Here is a 15,350-nt window from a genome sequence, read left to right as displayed (position 1 = left end):
TAGATTTGCCATAGCTTCCCTCCCCAGGAGCAAACGTCTTTTAATTTCTTGGCTACAGTCCCCATCTGCGAATTTCTGTACCGGAGTCAAATTCCTTGTGTATCCAGTTACACTTGGCCAATAAATTCTATTCTGTCCTGTCCTGTCCTGTCCTATTCTATTCTATTCTATTCTATTCTATTCTATTCTATTCTATTCTATTCTATTCTATTCTATTCTATTCTATTCTATTCTATTCTATTCTATTCATTCCAATATCTATTCTATTCCATTCTATTCCATTCTATTCTATTCTATTCATTCCAATATCCTATCCTATCCTATCCTATTCTATTCTATTCTATTCTATTCTATTCTATTCTATTCTATTCTATTCTATTCTATTCTATTCTATTCTATTCTATTCTATTCTTCTTATTCTTATTCTATAGTCTTAAAATGAATAACTAAATCCAGTTTAAGGGCATATACTACTTAAATATCCATCATCCAAGAAGTAAAGATAATTTAAACATTGCAAATAAATGCGAAACAAATGCAACTCTCATGCTCTAAATGTAAACCATTTACCCAGATCAATCAATATAGCCAAAGTACAGATTGCAATCATTTTTTTACGATTTAGCTAATCTTATAAGCTGTAGCATAAAATCTAGCCACCTTGGGAATAATAACTACATCTCTGCTGGCAAGCAGCAGAATCCGGTAAGAGAGATCTGATTCTGTGGGTTAATTTATAAAAAGAGAATCACTTTAGCCCCCGTATTGTGGTATAATAAAAAGTACCATGAGGTATTGTCTTCACCTCCCTAGAGTTACAGGGACACAAACAGGTTTTAAAAGTATATTGTTAAATCTTTCCTGTAGCAAATGTGGAGATATGTTGCTGAAAAAGAAATTCTACAGTGCTTTAAGCTCAGCATTATGCGATCAGACTGAATAAAGTTCCTGTGTTCTCCAAAAAAAAAAACAAACCCAAACAAACTTGTTTAAGATTTGTTTCTTAATAGTTTATATACTATTAAAACTCTCACTGCATTTATCTGTTTGTAACTTCAACTTAGCCAAAAATGGTACATTATGTTGCAACAATTTTTGAACCAAGATTCCAAATTTCAACCAATCAAGGAGAGAAGCAACCTGGAATTAAGGAGAAACTTCCTGACTGTGAGAGCCATCAACCAATGGAATGGCTTGCCTTCAGAAGTCGTGGGGGCTTCATCACCGGAGGCATTTAAGAAGAGACTGGTCAGCCATTTATCTGGAATGGTGTAGGGACTCCTGCTTGAGCAGGGGGTTGGACTAGAAGACCTCCAAGATCCCTTCCAGCTAAATTAAAGAATGTGTAAGTAATCCAGGACTCGTTACTCCTGTGGAACTGAAATTTCCACAATGTTCAGACCTGTTTTATTTGCCAAGCTGCGTCTATTGCAGTATCTGCAGGGTCACGTGACCACAATTTCCAACATTCCCTGCCAGCTTCCCCCGAGGAAGATCAATGGGGAAGCCAGCAGGAAGTCGAAGATGACTCCCGCTGCCACCTATGGTGATTCTGTTTCTCTTTAGGTAAGTCAATATTGACTTATTATTGAAAGTAGTGTGCCACTACAATTATTTATTCTGTTTATGATGTGTACTTGTCTTAGATGATCATTAATTTTTAATTTAATTTATTGAGATTTTTATACCGCCCTTCTCCCAAGGGGACTCAGGGCGGTTCACAGGGCATAAATATAAATAACAATACAAACATTAAAAACAATTAAATCAATGCCCAAGTTAAAACCAATAATAAAACAGCCTATATAAAAAAAAAAACCATGTACCCCCATCAGGCCAGACCCGCTAGTTCAAATAAATGGGTCTTCAACCCGCGACGGAAGGATCGGAGGTCTGATGCCATCCGGAGCTCTACTGGCAGTTGGTTCCATAACGCCGGAGCACCCACAGAGAAGGCCCTCCCCCTGGGGGCCACCAGTCGACATTCCTTGACAAGAGGCACCCTGAGGAGGCCCACTCTGTGGGCGCGCACAGGGCGGAGGGGAGTCGACGCGGGCAGCAGGTGGTCCTCGAGGTATCGCGGACCCATGCCATGTAGGGACTTAAAGATCATAACCAAAACCTTGAACCTTACCCGGAAGACAACTGGCAACCAATGCAGGTCACGGAGCAAAGGTGTAACATGGGAGTACCGGGAAACTCCCAAGACAACTCTCGCGGCCGCATTCTGTACCAGTTGGAGCCTCCGAGTAGTCTTCAAGGGAAGTCCCATGTAGAGAGCGTTACAGTAGTCTAGGCGAGAGGTCACGAGCGCATGAGTGACCGTACATAAGGCCTCCTGGTCCAGATAGGGTCGCAACTGGCGCACCAGGCGAACCTGGGCGAAAGCCCCCCTAGTCACGGCCACTATGTGATCCTCCAGAGTGAGTCGTGAATCTAGGAGGACTCCCAAGTTGCGAGCCCTATCCACAGGGGGTAAAAGCTCACCCCCCATAGAAAGAGGTGGAACGTCCCAGGTGTCCCGGGAAGCCGGAATGTACAGCCACTCAGTCTTGCCAGGGTTGAGTTGAAGTCTGTTCCTCCCCATCCAGACCCGAACCGCCTCCAGGCAACGGGACATCACAGCGAGGGCATCACTGGAGTGGTTTGGGGTCGAAATAAAAAGTTGGGTATCATCAGCATATTGATGATACCCAACTCCAAAACCACGAATGATCTCACCCAGCGGTTTCATATAGATGTTGAACAGGAGAGGCGAGAGGACCGACCCCTGAGGAACTCCACAAGTGAGAGTCCTAGGGGTCGACCTCTGCCCCCCTGCCAACACCGACTGCGAGCGTCCCAGGAGATAGGAGGAGAACCACTGGAAAACCGTGCCTCCCACTCCCAATCCCCTGAGACGCTGCAGCAGGATACCATGGTCGATGGTATCGAAAGCCGCCGAGAGGTCTAATAGGACTAGGACAGAGGAATATCCCCTATCCCGAGCCCTCCAGAGATCATTCACCAGAGCGACCAATGCCGTCTCCGTGCTGTGCCCGGGCCTGAAACCCGATTGGTAAGGGTCCAGATAATCCGCTTCATCCAGGACCAGGGGGAGCTGATGCGCCCCCACACTCTCAACAACCTTCGCAAGGAAGCGAAGGTTGGAGACTGGACGAAAGTTGTTCAATACAGCTGGGTCCAAGGCAGGCTTCTTGAGGAGAGGTCTCACCACCGCCTCCTTCAAGATGGTGGGGAAATAACCCTCGCTCAAAGAAGCAGATATAACCGCCTGGAGCCAGCCTCGTGTCCTCTCCCTAGCTGCATAAACCAGCCAAGAAGGGCACGGGTCCAATAAACATGTGGTGGAACTCAGCTTCCCCATAATCCTGTCCACTTCATCAGGGGTCACAGAATCAAACTCCTCCCAGATAACATTGACAAGACCGCCCGCGTCCTGATCGCCAGACTCTGCCCAGCTGGAGTCCAAACCGGTACGAATCCGAGCGGTTTTATCCGACAGATGTTGACTAAACTCCTCGGCACGACCCTGCAAGGGATCCTCCCTCACCTCCTGATTAAGAAGGGAGCGAGTCACCCTAAACAAGGCGGCCAGGCGATTATCTGCGGACGCGATGAGGGTGGAGAAGTAATTACACCTCGCCTCCCTCATCGCAGCGAGATAAGACCTAATGTAGGTTCTTAACCGCAATCGGTCGGGTTCAGATCGGCTGGACCTCCAGCAGCTCTCTAGGCCCCGTTTCCGACGCTTCATCTCCCGGAGCTCCGCGGAGAACCATGGAGCTCGCTGGGATCTGCGCCGGGTCAGGGGCCGCAAGGGTACAACCCGGTCGAGTGCCTCAGTGGCTGCCCTTTCCCAGGCTTCCACTAAGGCATCCACCGAGCTGTGAGCAATGGAGGCAGGTGGGGACCCCAGCGCCGCTTGGAATCTATCAGGATCCATTAGGCGTCTGGGGCGGTACCATCTAGTTGGCTCCGTACCCCCACGGTGGGGGGTGGCAAAATGGAAGACCAGCCGCAGGAGGTGATGATCGGTCCATGACAGGGGCATAATAGATGGAAAGCCCCCACCAAGATCATCTAACTACCGTCCAGATAAGAAAATCAGGTCAAGGGTGTGGCCTCCCTCATGAGTTGGCTCAGAAATTACCTGCGTCAGGTCCATGGCCGTCATGGAAGCCATGAACTCCCGAGCAAGCTCAGATGAACCTCCCAGGGATGGTAGGCTGACGTCTCCCAAAACTATAAGTTTGGGGAACTCAACCACCAACCCCGAGAGGATATCGAGCAGCTCGGGCAGGGCTGCCGCTACGCGACTAGGCGAAATGTACACGAGCAGCAAGCCCAGCTGCGCCCCAGAGCCAAATCTCATAAAGAGAGACTCACACCCGACTATCTGAGGAACGGTGGTCTCCCGCGGACATAAGGTCTCCCTAACAATCACCGCCACACCCCCACCCCTACCCTGAGCTCGAGGCTGGTGTAGCACCCGGAAGCCTGGTGGGCAAACGTCAACCAAAGGGACCCCACCCTCTGGGCCCAACCAAGTCTCCGTGATGCAAGCCAGGTCCGCATGCTCACCCTCAACTAAATCCCTAACAAGGGGAGCTTTGTTAACCACGGACCTGGCATTCAGGTACACCAGCCTGAGCTCAGGAGGCTGCACATCCTCGCTCCCGGAACCTCGGGAAAGAAGCAGAGGGTCGGAGCGCCCCACCGCTTGCAAATAGCAGAGACGGCGCTCCCGGTAACGATATGGCCCCCTGTCTATCCGCCTGCTGCCATTCCCCGTCGTGGGAATTGGTAATCCCACGACCCGCTCATGAGCCCCGGAGACAACGACCCCTCGTTCTCCCCCCGCGCGGTCAGACCCAAGTCTGGCCTGAACTATGGTTGATTGGCCGCCCCCCAAAGCCAAACAACCCCTATCTCCCACCCCTCTCCCCAACCCCGTAAAATTTTTTGATAAAAACATAATCAGGGGCCTCTTATTACATTTATGTTGACGGCCCCTGCCCCTGTCCAGCCATCTCTCAGAGACCCAAAACTCGGGCCCTTCATCGAGGTTAGAATTTAAAGAGGCGGGTCGCACCCAGGAGAGGGGGGCACCCCTGAGGGCGAGCAAGTCCGTGCTAGAATATTGTCGCATATTAGTCCAGCAAGTCCAGAATAGGTAGTCCCGGACATGATCATGTCCATAGGAGGGTCGAAGGCCAGAAAAGAAAATATCTGGATCCACACCCAGCTACACTGCCACTTAGCTGGGTGCCGCAGTAAACAGGTCCCCCCCGCCCTCTCACGGCAGGTAGTAACTCTGTACCTGGGGATGGTCAAAGATATACTCTGGGTAGGCATGCCCCATAGAGCTCCCACCTCTATGGGGCTGCAGATGTAAAAGTCAGCCACTCTCCCACCATGGCTGGTACCCAGGACCGACCGAATCCAAAGGGGAGAGGGGGAGGCAGACAAAGTTATATATTCAGGCAGAAGAGTAGACGGGCCAAAATGGGCGAAATGGTCTAAAAGCGTCACCGCCGTTAAAACGGTCCAAAAGCGGTGTAAAGACCGCCTGTTGCTCCATTGAAGCGGTCCAAAGACGCCGTTGCCTACACAAGCGGTCCGAGGCAGCACAGGAAACATCATCGCCGCTAGGATAACTCTCAGTCGCCCTCTCCGCCGCCAAAACGGCCCGAGGACGATAGTGTCACTAAAAGTAGCCTGATGCAGTCTGGGGTAAGATGGAAACACCACCGCCAGCGAGAGGGGCCAAGAGCCCGAAAAACATCGCAGCCAATCAGCCAATCAAGCGGCCCAAATAGGCCAGAAAACGCTGATGCCGCCGAAGTGGTCCAAAAGCAGGTCAAATGTTGCCACTCGGGCCTGGAGGCCCCAGGAATGCCACCGCTTAGTGCTGGTCGTTGAGAACGGCCAGAGCCAACTGCTGCCGTCGTCGTCATCGCCGGATGCGGCCCCATGGGACGCCGCTACCAGCGGCAACGCCAACGCCCACGCCTTCGCCGCCATCGCCACCGCCATCGCCGCCGCCAAGTCGGACCCACAGGCGTCTCTCTCAGCAACCAGAGGCAGTCCAAAGATGTTAAAGGCGGCCCGAAACGGCCCGGGGAAGCAAGAAACGCCGCCACCGAGCGCGGCCCGAGAAACTGCCGCCAGCGCCGAGGCCGCCGCCCACGCCGACGCCGCCATCACCGCCACCCCAAACGAACCTGCAGGCGTCCTCCTCGTCCTCCTCGCCGACCAGGAACAGCCCGAAAGCACCAAGCAGTCCAGCCGGTCCGGAACAGCAGGAAACAATAGGGAACGCCGGAGGCAGCCACAAACAGCTGATAGCAGGAAACAATAGGGAACGCCGGAGGCAGCCACGAACAGCTGAGGGCGGTCCGGAGAAGGCGGCCACGAACAGCTGAGGGCGGCCCGAAAAAGGCAAGCGGCAGAAGGCAGAAGGCAACAAAGGCGAACAGATGGAAGGGCTCGCAGGCTACCGGCTGTTCTCCGCCCGTTCTCGTCAGCAACTAGCTGCCCGTCCCCCAATCCACATCCCAGACAGCCCAAAGGCTCCTGAGGGGCTCCAAAGGGACGCCTCATAACTGGAACTCACGGAGCTCACGGAGCTCGAACAAGCACGTCCGCCATCTTAAACCGGAAGTCATGGGACCATCCAGCATTGGGGTTACAAATATATGGTAACCCTAACATGTAATGTTCATTCTGACCATCTCACATCGCATTCCCGTTCTGTCAAAGGTTGACCTAGTTCAGAGGTCACCAACCTTTCTCGGCTGGTGGACCGGAGGAAAAGTGAGGGGGAAGCATTTTACACATGCACGTTCGAGCACGTGCGCACAGGGATGTGAGCACGCACATGATGCAAATAAGGCGGGACTAATGCCCACGTGATACTAGCCCTGCTCCATTCTTGCACGGCGCAGCCTGTTTCCATGCCCTGCAATGTAGCGGTGGCCCGTTTTTGCGCGGCACAGCAGCATCCCGTTTTCACACCCCGAGGCACAGTGGTGGCCCATTTTTGCACTTCATGGTGCAGCGGCATCCCATTTTTGTGCCCCGAGGCATGGCAGTGGCTTGATTTTGTGCCCTGTGGCTACAGCGCTAAGACAAGTGGGTGTGTGTGTGCATGTGTGCCAGCCTGTCCCGCGGTCCACAGATTGGGGATGTCTGACCTAGTTGATCATAGATTATAATGGATTATCTAATCCATTATACATTCATGTTAAGAAAGGATATTGTGCCCCAAAGAGTAAAGTGTGGGGCAGAATTTGATACAAGTAGTTCTTGAGTTACGAGCACTATCAGGACCAGAATTTCCATTGTGAAGCAGTTGTTAAATCAATCACATCCCATTTTATGACCATTACTGCCCCAGCTGCTAAGCCAATCACTGTGGTTGTTAAGTGAATCATACGGTCGTTAAGCAAATCCAGCTTCCCCCATTAAATTTGCTTGCCAGAAGATCACTGGAAAGGTCATAAGTGGCAATCATGTGACCCCAGGACCGTGTAACCATCATAAAAACACGCTGGTTGCCAAGCACTCAAATTTTGATCGTGTGACTGTGGGGATGCTGCAACAGTTGTTAAGTGCAAGAACTGGGTGTAAGTCACTTTTTTTCAATGCCGTTCTAAGTTCAGATGGTCACTAAATGAATGGCTATAAGTCAAGGACCACCTGTAACGTCTCTCCAGATATTTACTTTAGCAGGTGTCATGTCATACACACCATGCCTGCGAGAAGGTAGCACAAATCCAGTTCTAACTTACTCCTTAGGTGTCAAGCCCATCATCAAACCAGTTTCCTCCCTGTGAAGCTGTTTAGAACCCAATTTATGATGGAGGATAAAAATTTGTGCTGGAAGCTGCCCAATTGTACAAAACTGTGGAGTACCAAATCCGCATCTCAGGTTGGCTAAGGAATTTTAATTTCAAATATACGGAGATGTTTTTAATCTGTACACCTGATGCGTTAAGTTCAATGGTTGTCAGGAAATTTCTCCTGAATTCCAGGTTGCTTCTCTCCTTTGATTATTTTCCATCCGTTGCTTCTTGTTTTGCCTTCTGGCACTTTGGAGAATAGCTTGACTCCCTCTTCTTTGTGGCAGCCCCTCAAATACTGGAATACTGCTATTTAGTCGTGTCCAATTCTTAGCGACTTTACAAGCAAGTGCTCTCCATGCTATCCTGTCAAGCTACAACTTCTTTCAATTGTTGGATGTTCCACTTTGTGTCACTTTTGATGTTATCAAGTCAGCGTGTTCTTTGCTTGCTCCTTCTTCTTGTACCACTGACCCTTCCTAGCCTCATGGACCTCCAATGAATTTGAACGTCACAACACGGCCAAAGTAAATCAGATGTAGTCTTATGATTTTAGCTTCAAGTGATGTGTCTGGTTTTATTTGATATACCGTAATACTTCTAAGTTAGTTGCTCTGGATGTCCATGGTGTACTCAATAATTTACGCAAAGGCATCAATTCTTCTTCTATCTGCCATTCTTAGTGCCCAACTCTCACACCTGTACATCATTATAAAGAAGATTGTTGCCCTAATTAGCCTGCTTCTTGTATTTATATCAATATGTCTGCATTTCCAGATCTTATTCATGTTAACCATTGCAGTGTGGGCTAATAACATTTATTCGCTGCAAAAAATGCTATCCGAGCCCTGATATATTTTTTTGCCTACATAAACTAATCTGGCTCTCCTCCTGCGATGCCTACGGCTCGTTTTCTTCCAGAAAAAGGAACAGACATCTCGTGAATAATTCTTCTGAATTATCTATTATTATACAGTCAGGGAGTAAGCAACCTTGGCTCTTTCATGACTCGTGGACTTCAACTCCCAGAATTCCTGAGCCAGCCATGCTGAGGGGAAAGGGAGAGGTTTCCAAGCTGAGCCATGCTGGCTCAGGAATTCTGGGAGTTGAAGTCCATGAGTCATAAAAGAGCCAAGGTTTCCTACCCCTGGCCTAGGCCTAGGCCGCTTTATGACTCATGGACTTCAACTCCCAGAATTCCTGAGCCAGCCATGCTGAGGGGAAAGGGAGAGGTTTCCAAGCTGAGCTATGCTGGCTCAGGAATTCTGGGAGTTGAAGTCCATGAGTCATAAAAGAGCCAAGGTTGCCTAACCCTGGTGTAGACATTTGGAACTCCACCTTGTGGACCCCGATAGCAGTGCTGACTAAACACCTCGATTAGCCCAGAGTATGGGTATTCATTTAGTGACTGGTCTAAGTTACAAAAGAACAGAAAAAAATACCTTACGATCAATCCTCATACTTCCAACCTTCACAACACCTTGACCGTCAATTGTATGAATTTCTTCTCCTAATTCTCTTTAGTTGCAACAAAGGTAAGTCAAGAACTCAGGCTGAATCCTGAGCTCAGCTGTGCCTAAAGATCTTAAGCTGGCACCCAAAAGGTGCCATTGAAATGACTAAAACCAAATTGCATGGAGATACAGTGAGGGGGAAAAAAGTATTTGATCCCCTGCTCATTTTATACATTTGCCCACTGACAAAGAAATCATTAGTCCATAATTCTCTTCTTTTCTTTCTTCTTACTAATACATATTTAATTCCTTTCTGTCTAACTCATTTTTCTAGCCATTGATAAAATTTTCCCCGTGGGTTTTCATTTTTCCAATATTGAGCAAATACTATTTTTGCTGAGGTTAATAAACGTAAAATTAAGTATATACATTCTTTCTCATAGTTTCCTACTGCTATGCCTAACAGAAACAACTCTGGCTTAAAATCTATATGTTTTTTAATCATTTTCTCTAACCATATATGTATTTTTGACCAAAATCGTTTAGCTTTAGGGCATGTCCACCAGATATATGTCATGGTTCCGACAGATGAAACTCTTCAAAGAACTTCGAGGCATTGATTATTATTATTATTATTTATTGAATTTATATACCACCCTTCTCCCATAGGACCCAGGGTGCTTCACAAGGCAATTAAAACAATACAAAAAGTTAATAACAATTAAAATAGATTAAATTATCCTTGATTAAAAACCTAAAACCCCTATAACTCTGATTAAAAACCCAATTACAATAAGTTAAAAATTAAAAATTCTCAGTCCTGGCCAGAAAGCTCAAAGAGCCAGGTCTTCAGTTCCCGGCGGAATGAACGAAAATCAGGGGCACTCCTGAGCTCTACGGGTAAATGGTTCCAAAGGGCACGCGCGCCCACAGAGAAGGCCCTCCCCCTGGATGTTGCCCGCCGGCAATCCTTTGCTGGCGGCACCCTGAGAAGGCCCTCCCTGTGGAAGCGCACAGGACGAAGGGAACTTGATGCCAGCAGCAGGTGTTCCCTCAGATTACCTTAAAGAATCTTTATTTGAGTAGCATAGCATCGGCACTAACATAATCAAAGCCAAAAACTAAATTCCCCTCTGCTGAGCACATAGTATCAAAGCACAATTCCCTCCTCCAGTTAACAGTCATAAATCACATTCCCCAATTAGTTTAAAGTGTGGGCTTCCATTCCAGTTCTCCAGCCCAATTCTTTATAATCTCTTATTTCAATAACCTTGGTTCTCACACTAGGTTCAGTGTTATTATGTCTAGCTACTCTCCTGCACAATCCTCCCCCCAGCATCATCTAACTTTAAAAGCAAAAAGAAGAAAATGGCTGCATCTCCATCTGTTGTCAATGAAAAAACATCTGATGTCAGCAGCATTGACAATATGACAGTAAGTACCTGGTTTTTGTTTACATTTCCAACACTTAATAGACATATTTTTAAACATTTTTGCTAATCTCACCAGTGTTAAATGCCATCTATAAAACATTTTGCATAAGTTTTCTTTATAGGTTGCCGCTTTTGTTATTTTAGAGTTTCCTTCCCATAAGCTTTGCCAATTTTCTAATTCTATATTATATCCAAAGTTCTTTGCCCATATTATCATTGTTTCTTTCACTTGTTCCTCTTCCATCTTTAAGCTTAACAAATATTTGTAAAGTTTTTTAAATCAGTTTTTCATCTGTTTTCAGCAACATCTGGTCAAATTCTGTCTGTTCTTTGTAAAATCCCATTGTCTGAACATCTTTTTCATATCTCGTTTGAATTTGCAAATATGCCACCATGATAAATCAATACCCTGCTCTTCTAAGTTTTGTCTATATTTCAATTTCCCTTCATTGTCCAAAATATCTTTATATCTTTATACAACTTTCTCATAATTAATCAAATTTGGATAAGCAAATGCTTCCATTGTTGAAAGCCATCCAGGTATTTTAATATAAATTTTCGCTTTTATAAAACCAAACTATGCTGCCACCATGTGGTTGTTTGGGAAAATATGCTATCTTATCTGGGTCAGCTAACCCCTCCTTCCCTATGACATATTTCCTCTTCTTGACCATGTGCCTTACGCCCTTCCCCTTTCTGGGATGGACTTCCTCCTTCTTTCTCCCTGGGGACTCTCCTACTCCATAACCAGCAGACACACGTGCTCCTCCATTACCGGCAGATACGCGTGCAGACACTGGGAGTCATAACTGTCTTTTGACCTTGAATTACCATCCATATATCATCTGTCTAAGCCTTGTCTGCTGTAATCTCATCTGCATGCAAATAAAGGTATTTCTGGATGATCAAGGTATTTCATGAATTCTGCTATCTGGAAGAAAGCTGTTAACAGTGATAACATCTGTTTACACAAACCAGCACAGGGGTCTTAACAAAGGGATCAATCACAATACAGCAGCTTGATCCAGAATAGTCAAAAGACAATTAAATTCCTTCTGTCTGCAATCCATATATGTGCATGTTATCTGCAAGCAAGCTTAGTTAAAAGGCAATCCATATATGTGCATGTTATCTGCAAGCAAGCATAGCATCTTAAAGTGATTTGGAGAGGCTTTGAAATGCAAATGAGTTTCTGCTCACTCAGAGAGATCTGCTTTGAATGTTTACAAATGTTCCTAATTGCCAAGAGAGACTGTTTGTAATCTTCAACCCTTTTTGAAATTAAATGCAGGACCAAAAATTTCCCTGTCTTCTCCAAAGGGAAACTGCCTTTTCCCCAAATTGGCCTGGGAAGGTCAGAGATATCCTGTGTTGCAAACCCAATTTGTGTTTAGAGCTGAATTTTACTCAGAAAAGGAAAAAAGTTTGTCAGTTTGCTAAACTCCCTTTGTTTAACAGACTTCTGAGATCAGCCATAAAAGGGCCATAAAACAATTAATTGCCTTGGTAACCAAGTCCCTCGTTTACTGCTAAGTGAAAGAGGCCCTATCCTTGGAATGCAAAAGGTAAACAGCAAGCTTGGATTTATGTTAAGGCAGGCAGCGACCTCTGGTGGCCAAACTGAAACGTTTATACTGTCTGCAATTTAAACTGCATGTGGAGCTGTATAGACAGAGGAAGGTATTGATTCACACTTATGACAAGCCATGAAAGCATCTTTATATGGAAAAAAACAAGTGATTTAGCTAACAATCCTAAAATATATGTTTTGACTCTCCAGAAGGGAGATTATTCAGCAAGCCTACAGTTAAGTTACCTGCAACTGAAGGCCTAAAGCAAAGCAATCCTAACCAGTTCCGCTAGCAATAAACAAAGAAACAAGGAGCAAATTAACCTTCGTTAATGGCACAGTTTACAGCCTATGGTTGACACTCTTAACATGGACAGGCAGTTCCTTAAGAGTTCCAGACTGGCTTACAACTTGTGGTCCTAAGAAGAAACAATTTGGCTGACCTTGTGTCCAAGTGAAGGCTAGGGGCAATAACAGGCTTGTATTTGCTCATGCAGCACAGCACACTCCCCAGTGGCTGATCTGCAAATAACAGGCTTGCTTCTAGTGGTCAAAGGGTGAACTTCGTTGAAGTACCCACTTACACAAGCAGCACCCCAGTGGCTGCACAGCAAATATAAGGCTTATCCCCAGGCACATGTAGAGTCCCCCCTAGTGGCAAAAGGGTGAACTTCCCTGAAGTCTAACCACGCAAAAGGCATCTAATGTAGATGATTCCTCAGCAGAACTAACCAACATTGATGAACTAAACCAGCAAAGAGATCTCCTAGTGCAAGATGCAAAAAATAAGGCAGAAATCTGTATTGCTGAACTGCAGGAGACCAGATCTCATAGTGACAGTACGTTCTGCTAGATCCTCTCGCTCCAGGGCTTCAACGATACATGACAAGCTAGTAGAGGCCCGAGCACTTGTAGAGGCAAAGAAAGTGCAAGTTTCCTTTGCCAGAAAGGAAGCTGAGGCAGAATCCAAACTAAAGGTTCTGCGAGTTGAAAGGGAAGAAGCAGTTGCCCTAGCAAGCCTAAGGGTCTTCGAACAAGCAGCAAAGGAAGGCACCGATGTAGATTGTTTCATCCCAATAGAAGTGGAAGATCTGATGGAACGCACCAGCCAATATGTGCTAAAGCATAATGTTTGCAACGATGCAGCGCCATCTCCTGTACCTTCTACGAACAACGCCGTCCTGACTCACCACAGAGACCCCAAGCCTGCAAAAGCCTACACCTCTTCAACACCACAACACAAATGCACCATCTTCTGTACTTCCTATGAACAACGCCATCCTGACTCAACACACAGAGACCCCAAAGAATACAAACCATTTTTCATGTCACCTTCTAGCTGTTTTTCCAATTGTTTTGAGTCTTCTTTTACCTTAATATTCTTCTCAAATAAAACAGCTCGTTCCAACTCTTGAAAACTGGAAAAACTAAGTCACTAATCTAAAAGTCTGCACTCTGGTGTAAATCTATTATAATAAATGTTTGCTATTAAAATAAGGAAGATGTTCCTACAAAGAAAAATCTAAAATCACTGAAAAATGAGCTTTTTCCAAATACCGCAAAAATAGTTTGACTTAAATTACTTAAATACAACAGTTACCGTTATTAAATTGAGAATATAATTCTATGCACATATAGTTAAAAGTCCATCTGAGCTCAGCTAAGAGTTTATTATTAAACAAGACCAGGACAACGGTTTAAATTCTTATAATCTAATCAATAAAGGGTTTGTGTAAGTAAAACATGTATTCTGTTGTTTTTTACTCAAAAACAAATTTCACCGTGTTCATTGTACTAACATTTATGTGCCTAGCACTGCAGCCTTTAATCAATTTCCCAACACAAACTGCCTTGAAAAGCGCATCGAGATTATTACTAACTGAACAGCCTTTCCAAAAAGTAAGAAGAAATAAATGCTGAATTCTCCCAGTTTTCTTGGGTGGTTTGGGAAGGGATCTGTAACAGCATTTAAAGATTGTTTCTCTTTCCTTTAACAAGTCGACTGCGCAGCATAGAAGTATACTGAAAAACAGAACAGAAATAATGAGAAGCGTCTTCCCGGTTCACACATTGAGGTGTAAGCAGGTTGAGTTGGCTGACCCTAAAACATTTTAAAACATTCATTTTAAAAAAAACAAGATTCTCCAAGTTCCGAACCTAATACAGATAGTCCTCGACTTACAACAGTTCCTTTAGTTCAAAGTTACAGCGGCACTGAAAAAAAGACTTACGACTGTTTTTCACACTTACGACCTGGATAATAATAATAATAATAATAATAATAATAATAATAATAATAATAATAATAATAATAATAATAGTAATAGTAATAATAGTAATAACAATAACAATAATAAAAGTTGGAAGGGACCTTGGAGATCATCTAGTCCAACCCCCTGCTCAGGCACGAAACTCTATACCTATATTGCTTAACAATAGTGGTGGTTTGCTTACCAACGGTGACCAAAAAGGTCATAAAATAGGGCGCAACTCACATAACAATTACCTTGTTTAGCAACGGAAATTCTGACCCCGACTGTGGTCATAAGTTGAGGATTAACTATACTACTAGCCTCCAAATTCAGGCATAGTTATAGGAAATATTTCATCTGTTCATGATTTATTCCAGTCGCAGCACTGGCTGTTTTGAGGGTGCTACTCAAGGTGAATCTTATTATGGACCAGCCTCAGAGAAGAAGTACCAAAAACCAGGCAATCTGAGCATCCAATGATATGCTGATATAAACTGCTTCGACTGAATCGGCATTCTTTACATACTTCTGAATTTTTATTCAGAACGCCTTAGCTTAGGAGAAAAACCCAGGGCCAAACACTTTTGAACATGGTCTTTAAAAAAAAGGGAATGTACTTACTTTCAGAGTCACCGATGAACCAGCTATACCGTACCTCTTCCTTGCAATCTCTTCAAATTCCTTGTCTATATTTTCCTGGATGGTCCCTTTGATGTCGATATAGTAGCAATCACTACTAGCATAATGACAAGAAATAGCCTGCATTAAAAGAGAGAGGAGACAGAGGGAGAGGG

At 45.4% G+C, this 15,350-nt stretch overlaps 1 protein-coding gene across 3 annotated transcripts in view; it reads right to left on the bottom strand.

Annotated features, from left to right (window-relative positions):
- Nucleotides 1-15,350, bottom strand: part of LOC310642546 (phytanoyl-CoA dioxygenase, peroxisomal-like) — a 156,376-nt gene that overhangs the window by 5,241 nt on the left and 135,785 nt on the right. Inside the window, exons 9-10 of one of the 3 annotated variants that reach the window (XR_014492918.1) lie at nucleotides 15,178-15,315; nucleotides 14,104-14,326 (exon numbers count right to left, since the gene is read on the bottom strand). Coding sequence is in view for 2 of the 3 variants with exons in the window: in XM_083366346.1 (XP_083222472.1) it covers nucleotides 14,273-14,326; nucleotides 15,178-15,315 (192 nt within the window). In the remaining variant the exon portion in view is untranslated. Of the gene's footprint in view, nucleotides 1-13,142; nucleotides 14,327-15,177; nucleotides 15,316-15,350 lie in introns of those variants that run through there. The other 2 variants (XM_083366346.1, XM_083366347.1) reach the window with 2 other exon arrangements.

This window comes from Vipera ursinii, assembly GCF_947247035.1.
Source record: "Vipera ursinii genome assembly, chromosome: 6".
Lineage (NCBI taxonomy): Eukaryota > Metazoa > Chordata > Lepidosauria > Squamata > Viperidae > Vipera > Vipera ursinii.
This window is presented reverse-complemented; position numbering and strand designations above follow the sequence as displayed.